Here is a 16,346-nt window from a genome sequence, read left to right as displayed (position 1 = left end):
TGACAGCACGCCCCCTTTGGTGGGCGTGCCAGTGGCGTGGCTGCCAGACGGAGGCGTTCCCATGGGAACGCCTACCGTCTGGGTCTGGCCCCACTGACATCACTAGTGATGTCAGTGGGAGTGATTTTGGCTCTGATAGAGCCAAAATCACTCCAGGGCTTGCGGTTACCAAGACCCTACCGCAGGGTTTCGTCGCAAGCCCGATGGTCGCGATGGTCTTGACCATCACGACCATCATCATGGACGCTCGCATAAGCTGTGGGTGGTAACCCACAGCTATGCGAGCGTCCAAGAGGCCGCTCCAAGTTTAGGTAGGAGGGCCCTGATTCAGAGCGAGCGCTCTGGTCAGATCGTCCGGCTCTGAATCAGGCCCAGAGCTCATAGGGGCACTTCAAAGCCTCTCTGCTCACTACATTATGTGAGTATGTTTGCTGTGGTAGTCACATGGCACAGTTCAGATTTATATATCATTAATAGCAGTCTGAAGAAACAAACCAATGAAACTGGGAAATACAGTACCAAGATTTTTCTTATAACCTGCCACAGTGGTTTATGTTATATAAAAAAAAACTATTTTGTTTCATGGGATTAATGCTTTATGTTTGTCAAATTCAAATGTTAAATGGATAAGATTATTTATTTTTAACTATTCAGATGCTTGATGAATCATTATCATATATCTTAAAGGAGGAGTATCATCAAAATATATTTTTAATTTGTTATGTAAAATAAAATAAACTTTTAAACATTAAGATATCCTAAATATGGATTATATTATAACTGATTTGAAACTGCCCTTCCTCCAGTATGTTGCGTAGAAAATTGTTGCCTGCAGATGCCACTGTTGCTGTTGCAGCCTATAAAATGTATTGACAGACCTACAGCAAATGGGTAATAAAATTATTTTTTTACTGAAGTAAATCACAAATGGTAAATTGTTAATATCAGATTGTACTGTACAATTAATCTGAGCTGTTTAGAGAAAATAAAACTGCTGCTGTTATTAACTACCTAAAGCCACTTGGCTGCATCTGTTGGGTCGAGACACAGTTTTTTTTCTTTCATTTTCAGTAACTCCTAATTTTTCTAAAGTGAATCTTAAAATCTTATTCCAGCTGTTGGGATTCAAATGAAACTTGAATTTTTCCAAAGAAAATTTTCGATTGCCAGCAGACAGGTAAGTTAGACGTCTGTCTTGTAAACATAAGCATTTTGCACATCTATTATTTGTCGTTTATTTTCTGCTTTAGTTGTTATGTTTGTGTGAATAACAAATGATTTATTATTATTATATGTTATTTTTTGTGGCGCCACAAGGGTTCCACGGCGCCTTACAAATGAGCAAAACAAGAAAACCGTGACTTATAGTACTAAACAATGCAGGACATTAATATGGTTTAAAAACATTGTCGCACCCACAATCATAACACTCAAATAAGCAGCTAATAATAATATTAATAATGCTTCCTGGGCATTCATCATTTCAAGTGTGAAAAGTTCCTTTATTCCACAGTTATCTGCATAAGTGACCACTAGAGCTGGGCACCCCAGGTGTGGGACATGTGTTAGGGCTACTAGCTTTTTTTTTTACCTTCGTTTGGAGTTTATTAATGGACTGTAATATATTGAACATGTGTCCTAGGTATTTTTTTTTTGTGCTGTATATGTTGCACAGAAGTTGCAAAAATAACCAGTCAGGGATTTATCAAATTGCGGCTTTTTATGTGGTTTTAAAATCTGATTTAATTGCATGCGGCTTTTAAACCCTACAGCATTACTTATCAAACTGAGGTTTGTGTAAAATGTCATACAATGTGCGGTGCTGTAAGCAATGGTAACTGCATGCAGCTTACAGTAAGTTTACCTCTTGTAAAGACTGTTAGCGTCTGATGTAGGAGGTAGATGTAAGTCCATTTGCGCTGATAATTACATTTCTTGTAAATTTTCTCAAAATGAGAAAAACTTATCCCCACTTTTTGAGGCTGATTCAGAGTTCAGAGCAAAGCAGCAACAACAATAAAAGGAGTAACTTTGTACTTGGGCAAACCATGATGCAATGCAAGGGGTGATGTTTAGCGTTTTTGCGTGCAGGGCATAGTTGGCGACTTTCTGGCTGACCCCTCTGGGAAGAGGCAGCCAGGGCGGCACAGCAAGGGGGGACGGATGAGACAGGCATGGCGCGACATAGGTGGCGTGTGGCGGTACAGGGGGTGTGGCTCAGCATAGGCGGGAGTGGTATCGCAATCGCGTCATCATGGATATGCCCCCTCCTCCGCTATACAATACAGAGATTACTGGCATTATACAGCAGCGGGCGTGGCTACAATGACCTGATTCAGCACGAATTGCGTCATCTGCTACTTGGAAGCGGCAAACTTCACTCAGTAAGAAGGCAGCTGGCATAGCTTCTGCAGAGGGCCTGAAGGATATCTTGGCAGCCCTGTAGATAGGGAGCGTTAACATGTACAGAAGTGTCCACATATATCTCTCCTCCATGCGCTACAAGTCGCATGAGTGCCATGTGACTCGGTCGCGCAGAGTGTCTTTTCATGCGACTTTGTAACTTCAAATACGTCTTATTTGTACAGCTGCGTAATGATACGTTACAGTTTCAGCGGCTGTGACTCTGTAACGTAGCGTTTTGCATGCAGATACAGCCGCAGTTGCACACAGAACATAGGTATGCCGCATATCATTTTAATCAGCAGAAGCTGCTCGTGTGTTCTATTCGCACCGCATCTGAAGGTAAAAAGTTGCGAAAAAAGATGCTCGATGCTACCGAGTCACGCCACGGCATGGCGTGACTAGAAGGGTTGTTTAACGCACAAGAAGGCTAGATGAATGTGGACGCATCTATAACTGCAGCACATTAAGGGCAGGCAGAGACAAATTAGCCATGCCCCTTTGCTACAGTATACATCTGGTTTTCTCTTATCTTAATCTTGCCAGCGAGAACCACTTATTAAAAGTGCTGCTTTGCAATCCTCTGCTTAAACATTGCACCGTTTTTATGTGCCCCAAGTCGTAATACCAGCATGCGTTTGCGGGTCGCTAGTTTGGAAAACTCTGGCTTAATGTGAAGTAGTAACCTTCAAAATTGTGTGGTTTGAAAAATCATTGAAACTTTAATTTGGCGAAAAGAAGCACTTTGATACATCCCAGCCCCTATATACCTATATAATCAGTGTGACTAGTACATTTGTCAAGTTGTATCAAGCTGATGATTTATCTGTGATTCCCGTGTGACTAGCGCTAGCAAAACATAAACTGATGCGCACGTCTTGGCAGCCAAGTTTTAAACAGAGCTGATTAATAACAAAATGGAACAGTCACACCTAGCCAAATTGTAGTTCCGAGTATCTGCTTTTTTTTTATCACACAGCTATTTTATAAAGGGTCAATAAATGTGGCTGTGCCCCCTCTAGTCATGTGACTAAAAGTGCCAGATACAGTGAATCTATCACAGAATTAGGCATAGAATATAGGTTATATTTGCAAAATAGATCCTTCCATTTGTCCATAAATGGTTGTGCTGAGTTCACCCAGCTATGAGACAATGAATCAGTAAGAAGATTATTGTACAGCTGTAATCACTGTCTGCTAAGTCATTGTACGATCCCAGCAAATGTTCCTATTCCCACGTACTGTAGAGCTTTTTTTTTTTTTTTTTTACAGGGGAGACACAATTGATTCCTACTCAGACCTAAAGTAATGAATAAATTAGATGGTTTTGTTGTTCAAACAACAAATTGGTCGGATGATAGGGAACACATGACAGAAAAGCATAGACAGATGGCAGCAAGATAAAGTTACACATTTAGTAAAAGTTGAGGAAAAACTTGTAGAAGGCCAATAAAATCAACTAAAGATACAAAACAACTATTTCTACACAGGATAGATAGACTATAGACAGACTATAGACAAGTCCTGCTGTGAAGCCAAAGTTTCATTACTAACCTCATATCAGTGAGTGCCAGTGAACACCCTCTCCATCTCTCTCTCTCTCTCTCTCTCTCTCTCTCTCTCTCTCTCTCTCTCTCTCTATATATATATATATCTATAAAATATATATATTAAGACCAATTCAGAACAGATTTGGGGCCTGAATCAGTGATGGACGCTATTCTGCTTCTTACGCAGATCAAACAATTGTTTGCCATTGTACATGCGTATAAGCCATACTGCACAGCGATCACAGATGCACATAGTAATCCACTGCAGACAGAATGACAGGTTGTCAGCGTTTGGGGGTGGTAACGGGGAGTGGTCAGAATGCAGGCGTGCCTATCCATTTGAATGCTGTTACATGGGCGTGCATAAATTAGCCACTGCGGTTGTATACGCAGCTCTGCATGTCAGGAGAGCCCCCAAGGCTGCGGCAGGAGAGACCTGCCACAAAGATGGCCACCGATGTGTGGCGATGTTACCAATTTTTACGCAGGTATGTAACATTGCACGCAGGTGAGAAGGCAGCAGTGGGCGTCTCTATGCTCTTTGCAGACAGACATTACCATATTTTCGCAGCTGCATTCCGTGCGAAATCGCAGCTGGAGTCGCATTAGCGTCTATCTCTGAATCAGGCCCTTGATCACTAGCCTGTACACCAAGTAAATATGCAAAATTCAAAAATTTATAAAACATTGCAGTCGGCATTTACAGTACTAATAGCGATGGCACAATAATACTTAGCTGGGACAGTGATTGGATCATACTGCTACATCTAGCTTTCATTTGCCCTGTAGTAATAGCGATGGCACAATAATACTTAGCTGGGACAGTGATTGAATCATACTGCTACATCTAGCTTCCATTAGCCCTGTAGTAATAGTGATGGCACAATAATACTTAGCTGGGACAGTGATTGGATCATACTGCTACATCTAGCTTTCATTTTCCCTGTAGTAATAGCGATGGCACAATAATATTTAGCTGGGAAAGTGATTCATACTGCTACATCTAGCTTCCATTAGCCCTGTAGTAATAGCGATAGCACAATAATACTTAGCTGGGACAGTGATTGGATCATACTGCTACATCTAGCTTTCATTTGCCCTGTAGTAATAGCGATGGCACAATAATATTTAGCTGGGAAAGTGATTCATACTGCTACATCTAGCTTCCATTAGCCCTGTAGTAATAGCGATAGCACAATAATACTTAGCTGGGACAGTGATTGGATCATACTGCTACATCTAGCTTCCATTAGCCCTGTAGTAATAGTGATGGCACAATAATACTTAGCTGGGACAGTGATTGGATCATACTGCTACATCTAGCTTCCATTAGCCCTGTAGTAATAGTGATGGCACAATAATACTTAGCTGGGACAGTGATTGGATCATACTGCTACATCTAGCTTTCATTTGCCCTGTAGTAATAGCGATAGCACAATAATACTTAGCTGGGACAGTGATTGGATCATACTGCTACATCTAGCTTCCTTTAGCCATGTAGTAATAGCGATGGCACAATAATATTTAGCTGGGAAAGTGATTCATACTGCTACATCTAGCTTCCATTAGCCCTGTAGTAATAGCGATAGCACAATAATACTTAGCTGGGACAGTGATTGGATCATACTGCTACATCTAGCTTCCATTAGCCCTGTAGTAATAGTGATGGCACAATAATACTTAGCTGGGACAGTGATTGGATCATACTGCTACATCTAGCTTTCATTTGCCCTGTAGTAATAGCGATAGCACAATAATACTTAGCTGGGACAGTGATTGGATCATACTGCTACATCTAGCTTCCATTAGCCCTGTAGTAATAGCGATAGCACAATAATTCTTAGCTGGGACAGTAATTGGATCATACTACTACATCTAGCTTTCATTGGCCCTGTAGTAATAGCGATAGCACAATAATACTTAGCTGGGACAGTGATTGGATCATACTGCTACATCTAGCTTCCATTAGCCCTGTAGTAATAGCGATGGCACAATAATATTTAGCTGGGACAGTGATTCATACTGCTACATCTAGCTTCCATTAGCCCTGTAGTAATATCGATGGCACAATAATATTTAGCTGGGACAGTGATTGGATCATACTGCTACATCTAGCTTTCATTTGCCCTGTAGTAATAGCGATAGCACAATAATACTTAGCTGGGACAGTGATTGGATCATACTGCTACATCTAGCTTCCATTAGCCCTGTAGTAATAGCGATGGCACAATAATATTTAGCTGGGACAGTGATTGGATCATACTGCTACATCTAGCTTTCATTTGCCCTGTAGTAATAGCGATAGCACAATAATACTTAGCTGGGACAGTGATTGGATCATACTGCTACATCTAGCTTCCATTAGCCCTGTAGTAATAGCGATGGCACAATAATACTTAGCTGGGACAGTGATTGGATCATACTGCTGCATCTAGCTTCCATTAGCCCTGTAGTAATAGCGATGGCACAATAATATTTAGCTGGGACAGTGATTCATACTGCTACATCTAGCTTCCATTAGCCCTGTAGTAATAGCGATGGCACAATAATACTTAGCTGGGACAGTGATTGGATCATACTGCTACATCTAGCTTCCATTAGCCCTGTAGTAATAGTGATGGCATAATAATACTTAGCTGGGACAGTGATTGGATCATACTGCTACATCTAGCTTCCATTAGCCCTGTAGTAATAGCGATGGCACAATAATACTTAGCTGGGACAGTGATTGGATCATACTGCTACATCTAGCTTTCATTTGCCCTGTAGTAATAGCGATAGCACAATAATACTTAGCTGGGACAGTGATTGGATCATACTGCTACATCTAGCTTCCATTAGCCCTGTAGTAATAGCGATGGCACAATAATATTTAGCTGGGACAGTGATTGGATCATACTGCTACATCTAGCTTTCATTTGCCCTGTAGTAATAGCGATAGCACAATAATACTTAGCTGGGACAGTGATTGGATCATACTGCTACATCTAGCTTCCATTAGCCCTGTAGTAATAGCGATGGCACAATAATACTTAGCTGGGACAGTGATTGGATCATACTGCTGCATCTAGCTTCCATTAGCCCTGTAGTAATAGCGATGGCACAATAATATTTAGCTGGGACAGTGATTCATACTGCTACATCTAGCTTCCATTAGCCCTGTAGTAATAGCGATGGCACAATAATACTTAGCTGGGACAGTGATTGGATCATACTGCTACATCTAGCTTCCATTAGCCCTGTAGTAATAGTGATGGCATAATAATACTTAGCTGGGACAGTGATTGGATCATACTGCTACATCTAGCTTCCATTAGCCCTGTAGTAATAGCGATGGCACAATAATACTTAGCTGGGACAGTGATTGGATCATACTGCTACATCTAGCTTCCATTAGCCCTGTAGTAATAGCAATGGCTCACTGAGTAAATATGGCTTCCCTTGTTATTAGATTGTTTCAGCCTGGCAGTGTTGCTGCCTATGTCCTCCCTACCCTCATGCCAATGAAGCTCAACATAAGGTTTCGGAATAGCATCTAAAATAACTTGGCAGCTTACCATGGCAAACTCTATAGCGAAACAAATTCTAAATAAATTGTTCCTTGTCAGGGTGTCCCAAAGTGTGCAGCAAAAAAGTTTTCTAAGTAAATTGAAGACCTGCCAATAAAATGCAATTTATACTGAACTGTTTTACATATTCATGAGTACCTGGGTAGCTTCCAGTTCTAGTTTCATTGTTATTTACTCGTATAATGAGGAGTGCATATGGGAGGCTGTAGTCCTGTGAGCCATGAGACCACAGTGCTATATCTAATTTTCTTAGCATCTCTTGGACAATTATTTCTAAGTTTGGGTGGATTCCAAACATCTGCAACCTCCCTGTATCTCAAGGTTTAATATTTTTTTTAAATACTGTATTTTACGTACTCGATTCTTTCATTTATTAAAAACAAGCGCCCAAAGATGGCCATGTAACATTTGTTATAAAAAGACAAGTCTTATTTTTTTGTGGCACTGTGGTCAAGGGGGCAACTCTGGGATTTAAAATACTATAGTTGACTTTGGCACAAGGTATTCATTTTTGTTCTTATTCTTTCAGTGTGCATCTCTAGATGGCAAATGTTCAAGGACGTGTGATGATGACGTAAGTACATATCTACATGTCATTTTCTGTGCTGGTACGATGAATCTATTGCACAGTGTAAGAAACACAGCAGGAATAAAAAGAAATAACACTCATTATAATATCAGAGGGGCATATCAGCTGGCTTGCTGGTCTGATACACCTGAAGCAATTATTATCTCATTATTATATCCAACAGTTGTTGTGGTTATCACTCATCCTGTCCTGTAATATATGTACAGAGGGAGCAATATATTTTTGAGCAAAGTGGTGAAATGTGACTATTGTCAATGTGAAGAGAATACACTGTTAGATCTATGTGATTTTAGTGCTTTTCTCGGCATGAACAAAAAATATATACAGCATTAGATCCTCCATCCTCAATTGTAACTTATATTCAGTTATACAATGTAATTGGTAATCTACAGTCAGGTGCATAAATATTGGGACATTGACAGAATTTTCATATTTTGGCCTCTATTCACCACCACAATGGCTTTGAAATGAAACAAACAAGATGTGATTTAACTCCTGACGTGGGAGGCAAGGATTGGTTTTACACTGAAAGGTCTAGCACAGCAGGGGTTCATGGGACTTGTAGTCGACTTGTGTATAGGAACCAGCTGTGCTAGTGCCGATATGATAGGTTAGTTTGGGTATATATAGGATGATTTTAAGCAGTTTAATCATTCTGTTTGCTGCTACACCTTGAAAAAGACCCTAGTAGAAGGGTGGAAACGTGTTGGTGTTTATGGACGGAGGACCCCGCTGATTGAATACGGTGACAGATCCATTGGAAAGGAATCCCAGCCGGTTGTGGATCCTGGATACCTGTTGATGAATTAACCATTTACTGCTCCTAAGGAACTGCTTGGTGTCAGTTCTTTCTGAGATTTGGTAATTGTTACCTATTCAGCTATTAGGGGACTCAGAAGTACATGCAATTCTATAAAAAAAACTGTGTTACACTATATATACCCTTTTTTCTTATTTGGGGGTTTATGATGATTGACTGCTGAAAAGGATTGAACCAAGAACCCTTTCCTTTTTCATTGAGGACCACCATAAAAGGATTTGATTTTATTACCACTTACCTTTCTAGTGTGGTTTGGAATGTTATAACTATATTTCATGTGATTGCGCTGGTGAACTGTGTCTATCCCATTTCTTTGTATATTTAATTTGAGGGTAATTACATCCAAATCAGGTGAACGGTGTAGGAATTACAACGGTTTCTATATGTGCCTCCCACTTTTTAAGGGGCCAAAAGTAATGGGACAAACTAAACAATCCTAAATCTAACTTTCATTTTTTAATACTTTGTTGCAAATTCTTTGCAGGCAATTACAGCCTGAAGTCTGGAATGCATAGACATCACCAGATGCTGGGTTTGATCTCTGGTGATGCTCTGCCAGGCCTCTACTGCAAATGTCTTCAGTTCCTGCTTGTTCTTGGGGCATTTTCCCTTCAGTTTTGTCTTCATCAAGTGAAAAGCATGCTCAATTGGACTCAGGTCAGGGGATTGACTTGGCCATTGCATAACATTCCACTTTTTAGCCTTAAAAACCTCTTTGGTTGCTTTTGCAGTATGCTTCGGGTCATTGTCCATCTGCACTGTGAAGCACCGTCCAATGAGTTCTGAAGCATTTGACTGAATATGAGCATATAATATTGCCCAAAACACTTCAGAATTCATTCTGCTGCTTTTGTCAGCAGTCACATCATCAATAAATACAAGGGAACCAGTTCCATTGGTAGCCATACATGCCCACGCCATGACACTACCACCACCATGCTTCACTGATGAGGTGGTATGTTTTGGATCATGAGCAGTTCCTTTCCTTCTCCATACTCTTCTCTTCCCATCACTCTGGTACAAGTTGATATTTGTCTCATCTGTCCATAGGATGTTGTTCCAGAACTGTAATGGCTTTTTTAGATGTTGTTGGGCAAACTCTAATCTGGTCTTCCTGTTTTTGTGGCTCACCAATGGTTTACATCTTGTGGTAACCACTCTATATTCACTCTTTCTGATGTCTTCTCTTGATTGTTGACTTTGACACATATACACCTACCTCCTGGAGAGTGTTCTTGATTTGGCCAACTGTTGTGAAGGGGTTTTTCTTCACCAGGGAAATAATTCTTCTGTCATCCACCACAGTTGTTTTCCGTGGTCTTCCGGGTCTTTTGGTGTTGCTGAGCTCTCCGGTGCGTTCTTTCTTTTTAAGAATGTTCCAAACAGTTGATTTGGCCACACCTAATGTTTTTGCTATCTCTCTGATGGGTTTGTTTTGATTTTTCAGCCCTATGATGGCTTGCTTCACTGCTAGTGACAGCTCTTTGGATCTCATATTGAGAGTCGACAGCAACTGATTCCAAATGCAAATGTCACACCTAGAATCAACTCCAGACCTTTTACCTGCTTAATTGATAATGAAATAACGAGGGAATAGCCCACACCTGTCCATGAAATAGCTTTTGAGTTGATAGTCCCATTACTTTTGGCCCCTTAAAAACTGGGAGGCACATATAGAAACCGTTGTAATTCCTACACCGTTCACCTGATTTGGATGTAATTACTCTCAAATTAAATCTGAAAGTCTGCAGTTAAAACACATCTTGTTTGTTTAATTTCAAATCCATTGTGGTGCTGAATAGAGGCCAAAATATGAAAATTCTGTCAATGTCCCAATATTTATGCACCTGACTGTACATGATAAGACCAAACTCTCAACCTCACTCATAGGACATGGCTCGTTCAGTATAATGTACATTTTTTTATTTAAGTGACAAAACTACCAGTAGTAGGGAGGATGATAAAGGTCCATCTGCTCTAAAGCTTTGATCTGCTGAGCATCGACTGGGGATGGCATATGCACATTGAAACCCTATTTGGGCATAGCACTTGTTCCAGCCACTGCTCAGAGGAGTAGTTGGGTTGTCCAACAATGGGCTAACTATTGATAGCCGAAGGTGTTTAACTATTGTGGAGAAGCATCAATGGTTAAACTAACGCTGGTACAGGTCTGAGCATGCTCAAACGAATGGAGATTGATGGCGCAGATAAGCAATACTAATGGATCTCCCTCATTTTGGTAAAACCCTCAAACTTGCTAACCATCAGTGTTTGATGGCCAAACCCAAAGATTAGACTGGGTGCCCTTGAAGCAGTTGGACACATACTTTCTGCTCCACCTCCAAAAAAAGCTGTCATGGATCCCGGTGATAGCATGTTATGTCCCTGTTTCATTTCATGCAGTTTATAGATACTTGTCAATGTAAGGGAACATTTTACAATCTACATCAAAAGATATTAAGATATTGGAACTTTTTCATAATTTATCTTCAATACTTCAATACAGTAGCAGGTCATTATTTTGTTGTCATTGAGTGGTACTGCGGCCAAAGACACCCCTGGTCTCTGTCTCTTGTCTTCTAGCCTCCTCGCCAAATATAGTATCTTTAATGGCTAAAATATCTCCTGAGACTACATACACTGTACCATATTGTGACCTTTAATGACTTCTATATCATGATTTGTGAGGCGCTGACACTGTTGCACAACTTCTGATACATTGGCCCCAAGGAGCTTGAAGAATGCAGCAAGTGGAGCATCTGTCCTTAATTATTTAATTCGGAATTACAAAGAAAATATTTGGCTGCTAGTAAAATAATCCCAGTGCATAACTACTTCAATCCTTTGATGTCATCTAATGAGCAGATTGGAAAGATTGTATTCACTTCAGACACATTAATGCTTTTAACTTAACTCCTTAATTATCCTCTGACCATAGTTTATTTGGAGGCACACAGACTCCCAGCTCTTATTCTCCCAAAAAATGTTTAAGTTTTATTTTCAAAGCAAGAACCAACAGCAACGCTTGCCAGGTCAATTTGGCACCATGCATGCAATTAATAACAAAGTGCTGTTTAAGCATTCAGAACACACCTATCACCTGCGTGGTGTAAGGGTCATTGGGACAGAAGTATAAACCTCTGGGAAGTGATAAAGTGCAGAGTGATAAACGACTGGGCACTTCAAGCTGAACCAGACCCCCTCTCTCACCAGTACGGTGCCAGATTAAAGAGGAGGCACCGGGGGCATGTTTACAGGCCCCCCCACACCATGATAGGATTGATAGCCACTGTCTCACAGTGATAGCTCTGTGGCTGCGTTCAGTGCACTGCTCTCTGAGCTATGTCTGCTGGCCAATCATCACAGCAATGGCAGGCAGTCTGTGCTGGCTCAGTGTACTACACACACTGGCCTCACAGGCTGCAGGGGTACAAAGTATGGGCATGAAGGCACGTGAGGAGGCGGCAACACTGCAGACCTGCTCTCTTACTGAGTGCCGCAACTGTAAAATATGGAGAGTGATGGAGGTGTGTGGGAAGGAGCAGAGTGATGGAGAAGAGGAGGGGCCAGAGTGCAAGTGTAGTGTAGTGTAGTGTAGTTTCAGTAGATATACCCTGATGTCATCAGGATCTATACACTACCAGTGTGAGTGAAGGAGCAGGATGATGAAGTTAGACGAGGCCAGGGTGTGAGGGAAGGTGCAGAGTGACGGAGAAGAGGACGGGCTGGAGATTGGAGTGAGAGGGAAGGAGCAGTGTGACGGAGGAGAGGATGGGGCTGCAGTGTGAGGGATGGAGCGGGATGATGGCGAAGGGGATGGACTGGAAACTGGAGTGAGACGGACGGAGCAGTGTGATGGAGGAGAGGATGGGGCTGGGGTGTGAGGGAAGGTGCAGAGTGATGGAGAAGAGGACAGGCTGGAGACTGGAGTAAGAGGGAAGGAGCAGTGTGATAGAGGAGAGGATGGGGCTGGGGTGTGAGGGATGGAGCAGGGTGATGGAGAAGAGGACGGGCTTGAAACTGGAGTGAGAGGGACGGAGCAGTGTGACAGAGGAGAGGATGGGGCTGGGGTGTGAGGGATGAAGCATGGTGATGGAGGAGAGGAGGGGCCAAAGTGTGAGGAAAAAAGAAGGGTGATGGAAAAGAAGAGGGGCTTGAATGTGAGGAAAGGATCTGAGTGATGGAGGAGAGGATGTGGCTGGGGTGTAAGGGTGAAGGATGACGAAAGAGGAAGTCGAAGGGCTGTGAGGGAAGGAACAGGGTGATGGAGGAGAGGATATGGTTGGGGTGTGAGGGAAGGAGGAGGGAGATGGAGGAGAGGATGTGGCTGGGATGTCAGGGAGGGAGCAGGGTGTTGGAGGATATGATGTGGCTGGGGTGTGATGGAAGGAGGATGATGGAGGAGAGGATGGGGCCAGAGTGTGAGGAAAGGAGGATGATGGAGGAGAGAATGTGTTCAGAGTATAAAGGAATAAGGAGGATGATGGAGAAGAGGAAGTCGATGGGCTGTGAGGGAAATAGCAGGATGATGGAGGAGAGCATATGGCTGGGATGTCAGGGAAGGAGCAGGGTGTTGGAGGATATGATGTGGCAGGGGTGTGATGGAAGGAGGATGATGGAGGAGAGGATTGGGCCAGAGTGTGAGGAAAGGAGGATGATGGAGGAGAGAATGTGTTCAGGGTATAAGGGAAGGAGCAGGATGATGGAGGAGAGGAAGTCGATGGACTGTGAGGGAAGGAGCAGGATGATGGAGGAGAGTATGTAGCTGGGTGTGAGAAAAGGAATGTGATGGAGGAAGTGCCAGGATGTGAGAAAAAAATTATGATGGAGAGGATGTGGTCTGGGTATGAATGAAGGTGGAGGGTGATGGAGCAGAGCATGGAGCCATGGTGTAAAGGAAGGAGGAGAGGATATGGCTGTGGTGTGAGGGAGGAGGATAGGATATAGGTGGGGTGTAAGAGAAGAGGATAGGTTGTGGCCTGGGTGTGAGGGTGATCAGTAACTGATCAACTATTGGACAGATCAGACTGCAGCCTAGGGAGCCAGGACTTGGGTGGGTGCCAACCCTTCCTATTGGGCATAGAGGCATAGGCCTTACACCATCTCTGGCTTTATAAGAGAAGAATAGTAATTTAGTAGCCTCATAACACATCATTTTTGCCTCCATGTTAGCCTCAGGGTATTGACTCGCCATTCTATGTCACCTCTGTTCGACAACCCCTACCTTATAGATTGTAAGCTCTCACAAAAGGGTCTTCTTCCCTCATGTACTCTTTACTTGTGCCGTAATCGTATTAGTTTGCAATCTGTGGCTCTAAACCAAGGGGTGAAGCTATGCTTCTCTCGCCCGGGGCAAAATCTCAGCTTGGCGACCCCTCCCCTTGCTCTCTTTTTAAGAGTTCAATAGTTCTATTCTCAACTATTGAATGTGTGCAGAAAGGTAATTTCATGAATGTATTATAATATAGGTGATGTTACAGGTGTGCTCTATACATCCTCTGTTCTGTTATCAGACATAATGTAACAGACGTTTCAAATTTCATAGCAGATCTATCCCTCCTAATGATTTGTTCTGTCTTTCATTTGTCATCTAGTTTTGATTAGGTCAAATTATGTGTAATTATATCCTTTACTTTAATCCTTATTTGTCAGTATTAATCTGGTGATAACACAACATTTACTGATTTTTATTCAGATATGGTGACAAAATGGGCTCATTTTTATCTGATATTGGTTCCCTTTTTCCAGCTGGTGCATAGCACAAAGAATTGTACTATGCAACATTCTGGCCCCAGATATCCCTCAAATACTTGGCTGCTTTCATAGGGAAAAAAAGATTATTATTATATTAATATATGTATGGTTTAATATTTCTTATAGTACATTTTCCTTCAACCTACAGTACTATATAAAGCTGCAAGAGGATGGACTTGATGATATGCACAGAAACATTCTTTAACAACTGTTTTAGATACATTTATAGACACATACTACATAAATAGTTACTAGATAAATGGTTATTAGATAGATAGTTATTAGAAAAATAGATAGATAGATATGAGATATATGATAGATAGATAGATAGATAGATAGATAGATAGATAGATAGATAGATAGATAGATATGAGATAGATAGATAGATATGAGATAGATAGATGGCCGTATCTATGATGGGTGCAGGGTGTGTGGGGAACACAGGCCCCTGGGTCTAGGGGGGCACACACACTACACACCCTGCACCCATACTTCCTAATACTTACCTCTCCGAAGCCCCACGTCGGCTGAAGAGACACTACACAGAATGGCAGGAAAGTGGCCACAGCGCCCACTTTTCCGGCGTTCTGCCCATGCGCAGTAGTTAAATTTCCGGAAACATGGCTGACATGCGCATGTGCAATAGACTACGGGCAGATTAGTGCCCGGAGTCTACTAAACCTGTCAGTACGCTGCGGCCGCCGGAGAGAGAGGAGTGGGCCCCGGATGGTGAGTGAAAATGGGCCCCCTCCTCTCTAAATATGCCCATGGATGGATAGATAGATAGACAGACAGGAGAGAGATAGATAGATATTAGATATACATGAGATAGAGATGTATTGGATATACATGGGATAGATATATATCTTTTACTAGTTAGCAGCTAGTCAAAATGACAGGACATTGTCGCGCCCGCGAAAAGTCCAGTTTCAGCACTGAAAGGGGTCACTTTTCCGTCATTTCTGCACAGCAACTTTGGGGGCTGGGAGTAGAAATGTCAGCGCCGGCGGCTGTGCGTGCCTGAAAGGAGCAACAATTGAATTGCTCCATTGGGTGCCATCTTGTGGCCGCCAGGGTCCAATGGTTGATACAGAAAATGTTGACATGCAGTTTTTCATCATTTTTAGAGTTAAGATGAGGGTTAGAGTTAGGCACATGGCGGCTGGTTAGGGTTAAGCTGTGGAAGTGGATGGTTAGGGTTAGGCACTGGGGGAGTGTTAGGGTGAGGATTAGGGTTAAAAAAAAAGCATGTGTTGACCTTTTTTATGTCGACCATCCATGTGCCAACCTTTTGACCCTGTCAACCGAACTTGCAAACGTGTATTGCCAGGTGTAATTAGCAGTTTATACCTAGAACAGGTCTTCCCAAATGCAGTCCACAAGGCTCTCCAACAGTTCAGGTTTTAGAGATATCCATGATTGAGCACAGGTGACTTAATTAGAACCCTCAGTCAATTTGATTTAACCATCTGTGCTCAACCATGGATATCTCCAAAGCCTGAACTGTTGGGAAGCCTCGAGGCCTGCGTTTGAGAACCTCTGACCTAGAAGATGTGTTGAGGGATAGAATGAAGTTGATCCAGTGCTCGTCTGCAAAGATTTAGCTAGACCTCCTGTTGTGGGAATACAATGTCTGAAGAGCTACAGTACGGGGAGCTGCT

General features: G+C 42.3%; 1 protein-coding gene across 3 annotated transcripts in view; it reads left to right on the top strand.

Annotated features, from left to right (window-relative positions):
• CACNA2D3 (calcium voltage-gated channel auxiliary subunit alpha2delta 3) overlaps positions 1-16,346 on the top strand; it is a 1,120,348-nt gene that overhangs the window by 969,794 nt on the left and 134,208 nt on the right. For all 3 annotated transcript variants that reach the window (XM_088478672.1, XM_088478674.1, XM_088478673.1), the window contains 2 exons: positions 1,116-1,177; positions 8,052-8,096. In XM_088478672.1, coding sequence (XP_088334798.1) covers positions 1,116-1,177; positions 8,052-8,096 — 107 coding nt within the window. The remainder of the gene's footprint in view (positions 1-1,115; positions 1,178-8,051; positions 8,097-16,346) is intronic.

This window comes from Taudactylus pleione, unplaced genomic scaffold, assembly GCF_031769625.1.
Source record: "Taudactylus pleione unplaced genomic scaffold, aTauple2 ptg000217l, whole genome shotgun sequence".
Classification (NCBI taxonomy): domain Eukaryota; kingdom Metazoa; phylum Chordata; class Amphibia; order Anura; family Myobatrachidae; genus Taudactylus; species Taudactylus pleione.
The sequence above is the reverse complement of the archived record's forward strand: the minus strand, read 5'-3'. Positions and strand labels throughout refer to the sequence as shown.